Source organism: Chrysochloris asiatica, unplaced genomic scaffold (genome assembly GCF_000296735.1).
Source record: "Chrysochloris asiatica unplaced genomic scaffold, ChrAsi1.0 scaffold00080, whole genome shotgun sequence".
Taxonomy (NCBI): domain Eukaryota; kingdom Metazoa; phylum Chordata; class Mammalia; order Afrosoricida; family Chrysochloridae; genus Chrysochloris; species Chrysochloris asiatica.
In genome coordinates, this window is record NW_006408598.1 from 9,000,024 (window position 1) to 9,011,028 (window position 11,005).

Consider the following 11,005-nt stretch of genomic DNA (forward strand, 5'->3'; position numbering starts at 1 on the left):
GTACTTAACAACAGAAAGTATGTAGAAATAGGAAATACAATTGATAAGGAAAAATAATCCTGATTTTGTCACTGGAAAAAAATGGATAACAAAGTGCCTAATAGTACTAAAATAATATACCGAAATGCTGGTAGCAGTTAGCAATGGGCTAAGAGGTAAATTTTATTTATTTTTTTGTTTTCCTGTGTTAGCCTAACTTTTATATAATAAAGATGTACATTTAACTTAATTTTTTTAGTATTATATTTACAAAGCTCACCATTTGATCATTATAAAAGGGGTACAACAACAAACTCTTTTTTCTCCTCCCTCTCCCCGAGACTGGAGTTCCTAGGTAGCACAATTGATTAATCATTCAACTACTAACCAAAAGGTTGTTGTTTTAAACTCACTCAGCGGCACCTTGGAAGAAAGGTCTGGTGATCCACTTCTAAAACGTCACAACCTTGAAAACTCTATGGAATGCAGTGCTACTCTGTACACATTGGGTAGCTGTGAACTGGACTCAACTCAGTGGCCACTGGTTTCCCCCATGCTCCCCAGACACCCCATTCTACTCCCTAAAAGTTACTAGTTTCCTCTATACATTTTCAAGGATATTTTATGTTTATTATTTTCTGTAAATTTTTTACATTTAAATATATTGTTGCCCCTTTTATCACATAAATAATACAGTGTAATGTGTACTGTTTTGTTCTTTGCTGTATAAAAACACATTCCGTTTTGCTATACAAAATTGAATCCTTTTTAAGTCTGTTATTTCACCCATGGATAAGTTCATGTGGAGCTTATAGTCCTAGAAGAGGAACTGCTGAGTCCAAGGGTACGCCATTTGTAATTTTGATCACTATAGTTCTCTGAAGTTATATGCATATGTAACCTTATTTCTTCGGGGCTTTAACGACTTGCGATTTTTTTACATTTCAATTTTAATTCATTTTCATTTATCCTGGTTTAATGGATACTTAACAACAACAACAACAACAAAAACCCCAAACAACAAATTATTTAACATCATCACTCTTCATCTGTCATAGTGGAAATTCAAGCACTGGTGTCCTCATCGGTTAGATCACAGGATCTGGATGCAGATGAGGACATCTTGGAAAGGTTCAGCTTACAGAGCAGATGAATACCATAGCATGTCCTCTGTGTGGCCGGGTACAAGTTTTCCTTGTTTCCAGAGTCACATTGTAGTTAAGAAACAAGTCCTGAGAGTTGAATTCCACTGAAGGGGAAAACACACCTGCAAGTGTGTTTTCCCCTTCAGTGGAACTCGTGGCCCTGGTTGGATTTCCTTTCTGAAACACTGTAAGTTACTCTACTCATTTACATAAGAAGTGGGTTCCCTTGTAATACTGAGGCGCACACGCGTGTGTGTGTGTGTGTGTGTATGAGCTGCATGAATTCGTGTGTGACAATGGGAACGCACATAGGACGAGAAGTGCTTTTCTTCTTGCACCGGCTATGGAGACCTGTAACTCACTGGCGAACATGAGCAGTTGGACTGAAATGTCAGATGGATTTGCACAGCTGACTCAAGTTGCTGAAAAGAGATTTGCATAGTGCTTCCATAAATTGACCCCAGCCAGCCAGCCTTGCTTAATATAGATCCGGCATGAGCTTAGCTGCAGTCACTCCTAGCTGCTCAGCAAGCCCCACTGAGATTCGTGGTGGGTAGCCACTATTGAGACCTTGAAACCGTGTTGACCTGGGACACTTGTTAATTGGGGGCCTTCTTTCCTGAGACTTGTTTTTTGAAATCATCTTTGATTACTTCATATTTCTCATAGAAAAAAAAAAAAAAACACCATGTCAGAACACAGCAAGAACTCAGATCTTGAAGAATTCTTGGATGTGGAGCTTGATGAAGATGAGATCTTGGCCAACTTGTCCCCTGAAGAGCTTAAAGAACTGCAGTCTGAAATGGAAGTTATGGCGCCTGATCCCAGGCTTCCTGTGGGAATGATTCAGAAAGATCAAACTGACAAGCCACCCACAGGAAACTTTGACCATAAATCTCTTGTTGACTATATGTATTGGAAAAAGGCCTCCAGACGCATGCTGGAAGACGAACGCGTTCCTGTCACCTTTATGTCATCTGAGGTAATCGGGGTTTTCTATAGTACAGAGAGACGCCTTCCTAGGGCTGGGCTGACAGGTGGCCATGTTGTGGCTGTGACTTCTCAAGACTCCAGTGGTTTCTTTTCCTCTTTTGTTCTTGCTGTATATATGTATACATACATGGGGGCTTCAAAAAGTATATGGAGAAATGGAATTAAAAGGGAATGGAATTTTTTCCATGAACTTGTTGAAGCCCCTTCAAATATTAAATCATAATATTAAATCTTACTCCAAATTTGAACTTTTCGAAATGTTTATATGGTTTAGTTGTGATGCAAAGGTTCATTATTCCTTGTAGATGTCTTTTTAAAACAGTTTTAAGGGGTTTGCTATGTAAGAAAACCTGTGTCCTACAGTTACGAGATTTAGTGCTTTAATTTATAACCAGAAGCAGTTGTTCTTAACTCTGTCTTTGTTTTTTTGTTTATTTTTTTTCCGTTCTCTTCTGTTTAGAGCCCCGTACCCTCTTTCTGTGGCACATCTAAACATTGGCAGTATTTCATTTACAATTTTATAGTTTTCAAAGTCCCCATGAAGTAAAGCAAAATTCCCAGCAATGAAACCAAATAAAAAAACTCAAAATGCCTGATACTACACCTAAATGCATTAGAGACCAGTAATGTCATTTATAAACTGAGAACTATTTTAAAATAATATTCTGTTGTGTTTTGGGTGAAAGTTTACACCACAAGTTAAGTTTCCATCTTCAGTGTTTTTTTAAAATCTGAAAACTAGATTTGTGTTCCAGTCTGAGTCTACTGTATATCAGTATTATATTTTTCTATGCTTCACTTAAAAATGACTTAACCAAAGACTGTAGAGACCTTCCTAAGTAAAGTCTCCCTCAGTTATGCCTGCTGATATAAAGATCTCATCGTATTACCATCAGGCAGGCTGTAATTAAGGAGTGTTGTACGCTGAGTTCATGGTCAGGAAAGTTTAGACAATCATTGAGCTGAAGAACATAAACTAGTAGCTTGATTAGGTTAGAGTTTAAGGTAAAATTTCCAGGCATATTTCAGTTGGAGGCCAATGGATTAAAAGTAATTCCTATATGAAACCCGATTTCAAAAACTAACTGGATTGGCTACTTTTAACGTGTTCCCCCTCTCTGATAGGATGTAAGTGGTTTGGAGGCTGGCTGCCCCTGCTGTATCAGGTGACAGTTGCAGCAGAGAAGGTTTTTAGATGATTGTGTTGTTGTTGTTGTTGTGAGTGCCACTGAGTCGGTTCAGACTTATAGTAACCTAGTATAGGGTTTCTGAGGAGCAGCTTGTGGAGTTGGATCACTAGTCTTGCATTTCAAACCAACTTTGCAGTCCAGTGTTTATCCTGCAGCATTAAACCAGTGCTTATTTGTTATCTGTCAACGGCAATTCTAGCGGAATAGCCAAACCCAAAGGCAGCCCACAGCCCTGGAATCAATTCCGACTCATAGTGACCCAGTGTAGCATTTCTTAGACGGTAAATCTTTACTGCAGAAGACAGCCTTTCTTTTTCCCACCGAGCAGTTGGTGAGTTTGAACTGCCAATCTTGAGGTTAGTAGTCCAGTGCTTATAACACAGAACAGGTCCTGAGCAAAAAAATCAAATTCTTGCTTGGATGAATCTGTGTTTCAAATTGCTACACCAACTTTCTAAATGACACGTATTGTAGAAAAAAGTATACTAATTGATGGGTTGTTGTTAAGTGCCATCGAGTTGGTTCCAACTCATAACGACCCTCTTTAGGGTCTCTGGAGAGCAGCTAATGAGCTTGAACTGCTGACTTTGCTATCCAGTGCATTACCCTACAGCACCATATTAGGACTCCAGTTGATGGTCAGGAAGCCAATAAATAATTTTAATAAAAGACTGTCATGTTCCTTCCCAGAGTAAGCAATTGCTTTTAAATCTCTCTGCATACTCCCATTTCCTTTTGCTGGTGGCTCTGTCAACTAGCTGCCTCCTTTAAAATTAAACTGGACTAGTGAACTTGTCTCTGAAGTAATCAGAGCATTTTTCACAAAGCTGAGGAGACAAAAGTAAAGTTGAGGTTTGTGGTAAGTTCCAAAATATCCAGTGGCTCTTATTGTCCCCACAATATTATTATGCTTTGAGGAAAATGTGATGTACATGTTTCAGAATATAAATTTTAGTTAGGGCAGTAAGATTATTGTGTAACCCAGGGCTGTTTAGTACAGAGATCCCTATTCAGCTTTGTACAAAACAAAGACTTCAATGTTTTGATCAATGGTACTATAAAGTTTTCAAAACAGAAAAGTTTTGAACTGCCTCTGGAATTGAAGACCATTTAAAAAACAAAATAGAATCTGCCAGAAAATAGAATTGGCTATGCTTTTAATATGGGATGAGATTAATGCCAAAAATGTGTGTTAATATATATCTGAATAAACACCTATATTTTAGTAGTATTTGCTTATAATCTCAAACATTGTAGAATTACATCATGTAGAAAATGGAAGGCCCCCAAATACTTCCTCTCTTCACAATTATCCTAGCAGCTATATCTCATTTATGAGCTCTGGTAGCTTAGTGGTTAGGAATCAGGCTGCGAACCTCAAGGTCAGCAGTTCGAAACTACCAGCGGTTCCACAGTAGAAAGATGAGGCTTTCTGCTCCCATAAAGATTTACAGCCTCGCAAACCCTATGCAGGGTCTCTGTGGGTCAGAATCGACTCAACGGTACTTAACAACAACAACATTCCCTTTATGGAGTCCACAGTGGCACTGTAGTTAATGTGCTGAGCCACAATTTCAGTTTGAGCTTCAAGGTTGGCAGTTCGAATCTATCAGCCTCTCCTCGGAAACCCTCTACAGGGTTGCTATGTGTCAGAATTGACCATCCAGCAGTAGGCATCAACAGTAACAATCTCTTTTACTCAGAGGTAGCCAGTAAATCCAATCAGTGTTCCAACAGATTTGTTTTCCTATGACAAGTGTAATCTTTTACATATTGTATCCATCTACAAATGGAACAATACTGTCCATACTGACTATCGGTTTGATTAATAACAAATCTGTCAGGTTTTTCTTACATCCATTAGGTGCTGCTCTATTGAATATTTCTTCACTGCTAATCTTTCTAACCCTCAACAACCTCTCTTTTAGGAAAACACACAAGAACAACATGAAGAAATAGACAAACGCAATAAAAATTTGTCCCAGTTTTTAAAAGAGAAGCTCAACAGTGAAATAACTGCAAATAAAAGAGAATCAAAGAATGCCAACCTTGTCCAAGAAACAAATAATAATGAAAGTGAAGACGATGAAGACGATGAAGGAGATGAAGACGATGAAGGAGATGAAGACGATGAAGGAGATGAAGACGATGAAGACGATGAAGATGACGAAGACGATGAAGACGATGAAGATGGAGAAGATGACGAAGAAACAAAAACAGAGGGTTTAGCAAAGGAACAAATTAGAAATGGTGAGAGCATCTGCCAACCAATAACTAATAAAGCATTCGAAAGACAGAAAGTCAAACCAGAGGCTCAAGAAAAAAGTGAGAAAAAAATATCAAAATTAGACCCTAAGAAGTTAGCTTTAGATACAAGTTTTCTGAAGGTAAGTGCAAGGCCTTCAGGAAACCAAACAGACCTGGATGGAAGTTTGAGGCGAGTTAGGCAAAATGATCCTGATATGAAGGAACTCAACCTGAACAACATTGAAAATATCCCCAAAGAAATGTTACTGGACTTTGTCAATGCAATGAAGAAAAACAAACACATCAAAGCCTTCAGTTTAGCAAATGTGGGTGCTGATGAGAACGTAGCGTTTGCTTTGGCTAATATGTTACGTGAAAACAGGAGTATTACCACTCTCAACATTGAGTCCAATTTCATCACAGGTAAAGGAATTGTAGCCATCATGAGATGCCTCCAATTTAATGAGACGCTCACAGAACTGCGCTTTCACAACCAGAGGCACATGCTGGGTCACCATGCTGAAATGGAGATCTCTAGGCTTTTGAAGGCAAACAGCACTCTCATCAAGATGGGCTACCATTTTGAACTTCCAGGTCCCAGAATGGTGGTCACCAATCTGCTGACCAGAAATCAAGATAAACAAAGGCAGAAAAGACAAGACGAACAAAAGAAGCAGCAACTCAGAGAGCAGAGACAGTTAATAGCCATGTTGGAGAACGGGCTGGGGCTGCCTCCTGGTATGTGGGAGATGCTAGGCGGACCAATGCCAGATCCCAGAATGCAGGAATTTCTCCAGCCTCCTTCGGGACCTCCCAACTCGAAAGCAGGCCCCTTTAGTCGGCGGAATGAAATGAAAAGTCCTTCACAGCCTCAGCAGTACAAGACAGACCCTGACTCCTTTCGGGTGGTAAAGTTGAAACGAATGCAGCGTAAATCTCGGATGCCAGAAGCCAGAGAAGCTCCGGAGAAAACCAACCTCAAAGATGTGATCAAAACACTGAAACCTGTGCCGAGAAATCGACCTCCTCCCTTGGTGGAGGTCACGCCTAGAGATCAACTCTTGAATGATATTCGACACAGCAACGTTGCATATCTTAAACCTGTAAGTAGACGGAGGGAGACATAGTGAGCAAGCAGCAGAAACAGTGTTGTAACCCTGCTCCCCGTTAACTTCAACATAAGGATACACACACTAGTTGTGACTGAGTTAGTCTGAGTCATTGAGACATCTGGTGGTGTTGTTATGTACCGTGGAGTCGGTTCCAACCCATAGCGACCCTGTACAGGGTTTCCGAGGCTGTAAATCTTTACAGGAGCAGAACGCCTCATCTTTCTCCTGTGGGACAGCTGGTAGTTTTGAACTGCTGACCTTGCAGTTCGCAGCCCGATTCGTAACCACTACGCACTGGTTATTGTTATGGTTAAGTACCGTCAGTTTCAACTCATAGAGACCCTGTATGGAGTTTCCTAAGGAAAGGCTGGTGGGCTTGAACCAGCAACCTTGCAGTTCAAACTGACTTTGCATTCCAGTGTGTTAACCCACAGTGCCATACCAGGACCCCAAATATTGGTTATTTCTGAAGATACACATCTTTATAACTTTGGAACAGAATAATTTTACAGCTGAAATGTATTCAGCATTTACTCTGGGTTAGATTCATTCTCCCAATTAACTCACTGAATAATATTGACAGCTCTCCAAGGTATATACTATCTTCGCACGTTTTGTAGATAAAACCAGAGATTTAGAGACGTTCAGTGGCTTTTCTAGGAGAAACCGCTAGGAAGCAGTAGAGCTCGCATTGAAACTCTGTTCTGAATTCAGGGTCAAGCCTTGTTTACCCACTATTCTGGCAGTGACCTTTCAGAAGCAGATTTGTCTGGCCTTTTTTCTGATGTACCTCTTAGTGAGCTTGAACCTCCAACCTTACGGTTTGCAGAGGAGCATTTAAGCTTTCATGCCTGTCGGACACTTCCACCTGCTGTTCTGAACCCTACTACAGGTACATACTCTGAGTAGTACAGTCACACAGAGCTGTAAGGAATAAACACGAATGAGATCTGTTTAGGCCAGTCATTTGTAGAGAACTGAAGGCCTCCAAACGGTTTAGAAACAGTTGGTTCTATTTTTAGTAGATGAAGAGCGACTGCCTGTGATCACATTTATGTTCTTTGCTTTTAGACAAGCAGACAAATGGTAAACTTCAAGTTAGATTGTGGTGAATGAATGGAGTCTCAAAATATCTCACTATTATTTCGGTTTTAATATTTACTATTATTCATCATACAAGGTCAGTAGTTCAAATCTACCATGAGAGAAAGATGAGACTGTCTGTTCCCATACAGACTTACAGCTTCAAAACTCTTATGCCAGGTCTCTATGAGTGGGAACCAACTCGACGGCACGCAACCACCACCATGAGATTATTCACCATTTCAGCCAATCAAGTGAAAAAGAGCTAGTCCTCGCTGCTTAGATAGCTATGTAACTGGTAGAAATGAATCTTTTGTGTGTGGTTACTTATGATAGCCTTTATGGAGGTGGAAAGTTAGTGAATATGGGCCACAGACAGAAAGATTAACTATGGTATTTTTAAACCTAGTGAGGAATTTAACCAAGAGGTTACACCTACAATATTACATTTTTTGCTTTCTTGATTTTTAGTTAATTATTTTGTTATAGACATTCCCAGTTTGTTTTGTTTGTTTTTTGAGGACTTTTTAAACAAATTTCTATGTAAACTTGTTTTCTTTCCTTTTTAAACAGTGCTATATTCTAAAATATTTGTTACTTATTCATACATACACATGCATACGCACATGAGGGAGGTTTAAAAAGTACATATAGAACTAGAATGGAAAGATCATAACATTTTTCTGCAAACTTTTCTAAATTCCTATGTACCTAGATACATGTTTTATATTCCCTTCTCCTAATACTGCAGAATTAGCAACATTGCATTTTTCTGAACGAGAGAAGACTTGCGTCTGTGATTAAGAGGATCTCTGATTCTCCTTGGGTGGGAGCCAGGTGGGAACACTCCAGAGGTCATACGAGGTCAGTCAAGGGTCCTTCTCATGCCCTTGGGCACAGTCTCAAGACATTCTACACCTGCTGCCCTCAGCGTTGCCAGGCTTCTGTAGGGGGTGGATCCAAGACACTAACTCTACATTTCTTCCATAATCAGTCACTGGAAAAGCATATTCAAACTGCCGATGCTCCCATCAGAAAATAGCATCATTCTGAAGGGAGGAAGGAAAGTAGTTCTTTTAAACCTACATGAAGGGGGACAAGTGGACTCAGAGTAAACGAGAAAATGAAATTCCAGTGATCATTTGAACCAGCTCCCTGCCTTCTGAGGGCAAGTTCTACTGAGAAACATCTGTTTTCCCAGAATGCATTCCATTTCATCCATTCATTTGCCCATTAATGCAACAATTATTTACGTATTGCCTTCTAGGTGTCAGGTACTGTCAGAGGGACCAGACTTGCTGGCTTGATCTCATGGAACTTAACCATGTAGGTTGTTGTTGTGTTATCAAGTCTTGGTTTCAGAGAGTGGCTAGTGGCTTTGAACTGCCAACCTTGCAGTTAGTAGTCCAGTGCTTATACTACATTGCCACATGACAGCCTACACCTGTAGGTGGTTGTTGTAATGTGCTGTTGAGTCAGTTCCTTCTCATAGCAACCTGTATAGGGTTTCCGGGCATTGGCTGGTGACTTTGAACCATCGATCTTGTGTTTCAAACCGATTTTGCGCTCTAGTGTTTACCATACAATGCCGTACCTGTAGGGGTTATAATTTTTCATGGTCAAATACTTTAGCTTTCAGTCCAGCGAAAGACATTAAGATAAATTCATGATAATCACAAAGCCCCATCAATACTACATTTTTTATATTTCAATCAATTTGAAAATGCTATCAGTTTTAAGTTTTGTGGGTTTAAAAAAAAATGGTTTTAAAATGGTCGTTAAGAAAGAAATATATACTACAAAGTAAATGCTGTTTTATGTGTTTTGGAACAATTGTCTGGTGTCTTGACCTCTTTGCTTTAAAATGAGTTTTATCTTTTCCAAGAAATTGGCCAGGTCTCTGGCCTTCTGTTTCCTGGCTTGGCTGCGATAGGCATCTTTGTGTGTGTATCTCAGTTTTAAAATGTCATACAACTTCATCTACTGGGTCCTGTGAATCACACTGCAAGAAAACTGCATGAAAATGCACCGTTCCTCTAATGAAAGTTCGCTTCACTAACTTCAGTTTGCCCCCCGCTGTTTAGTTTTGTGTCTTGTCTGAATACATAATAAATGTTTGCTTGAATGCTGAATCATAATGTGGTCTTTTAAAAGACATTTTTATTCTTTTTGTTCTAAAATAATTTTAGATATACAGATGGTACAGAGTTCCCACGGACCTGCCATATTTTGCCACAGTTGTTCACCATTTTTAAAAAGAGAACTTGAGTGGCAGGATAGCTTCTTGTGTATTGTATGAGCAGAGCACACAGCTCCACAATGGTCACAGCAGAATGAATGGTTAAGACATGTTCAGACTGGTGGCTACCTAGGGCAAGACATCACCAGTTGTAAGATACCTCCTGCTCACAGAGCTGCTGAATTGTTCCAAATGTGAAGGTTAGTCTTACTGAAATCCAGTAGACACCGTCAGTGGGAACATCACAGCACTCCAACAGAAAGGAATAAGATTTAACAACACTCACTTTGTAGAGGGGAAGTTAACGTCTTTGAGTTTCGTTTCCCCTCTGCATTAGTGTGGTGGTGATGATTATGTACCATCAAGTTGGTTCTGACTCATGGTAACCCTGTATAGGGTTTCTGAGGTTGTACATCTTTACAGGAGCAGAAAGCCTCCTCCTTCTCCCCAGGAACTGTTGGTAGACTCCATCTCCTGACCTTGCAGCCCAACACATAACCTACTACACTACCAGGATTCCTTTGCATGAGAGTAATGAGATGCATTCCAAATCCTGGAATTTTCAAAGATGAGGATAAAAATAAAACATATACCAAAAAAAAAAAAAAAAGTGGGTTTTTTTTTTGTTTTTTTTTAAACTGATGCTATTAACCAGAGCATGGAATGTTTAGAACATACTTAGAAATTTTATTCTAAGTAAAAAGTTAATACTCAGTTGTCGTTTTCTGCTTTATTCTTAGAAGATCAGAATTAGAAAATTAGAATTAGAAATACCATTGCTGTGTTTACTAACGCACATCTCAGTAAGTAGGCCATTTGTAGTTTAAGTTGACGTCTTTTCATTGTCATGTTTATTCCTCCCTGCTCCACTCTTATAGCTTGTTGTTGTTAAATACCATCAAGTCATTTCTTACTCATAGCAGGTAGAAATGAATCTTTTGTGTGTGGTTACTTATGATGGCCTTTATGGAGGTGGAAAGTTAGTGAATATGGGCCACAGACAGAAAGATTAACTGT

General features: G+C 39.5%; 1 protein-coding gene across 1 annotated transcript; it reads left to right on the top strand.

Moving 5' to 3' along the window:
- The first annotated feature begins 1,812 nt into the window (after positions 1-1,812).
- On the top strand, positions 1,813-6,681 carry LMOD3 (leiomodin 3 (fetal)). Its single transcript, XM_006865646.1, has 3 exons — positions 1,813-2,106; positions 5,236-5,383; positions 5,429-6,681. Exons 1-3 carry the CDS (start codon positions 1,813-1,815, stop codon positions 6,679-6,681), a joined length of 1,695 nt encoding a protein of 564 aa, XP_006865708.1.
- Positions 6,682-11,005: the final 4,324 nt, after the last annotated feature.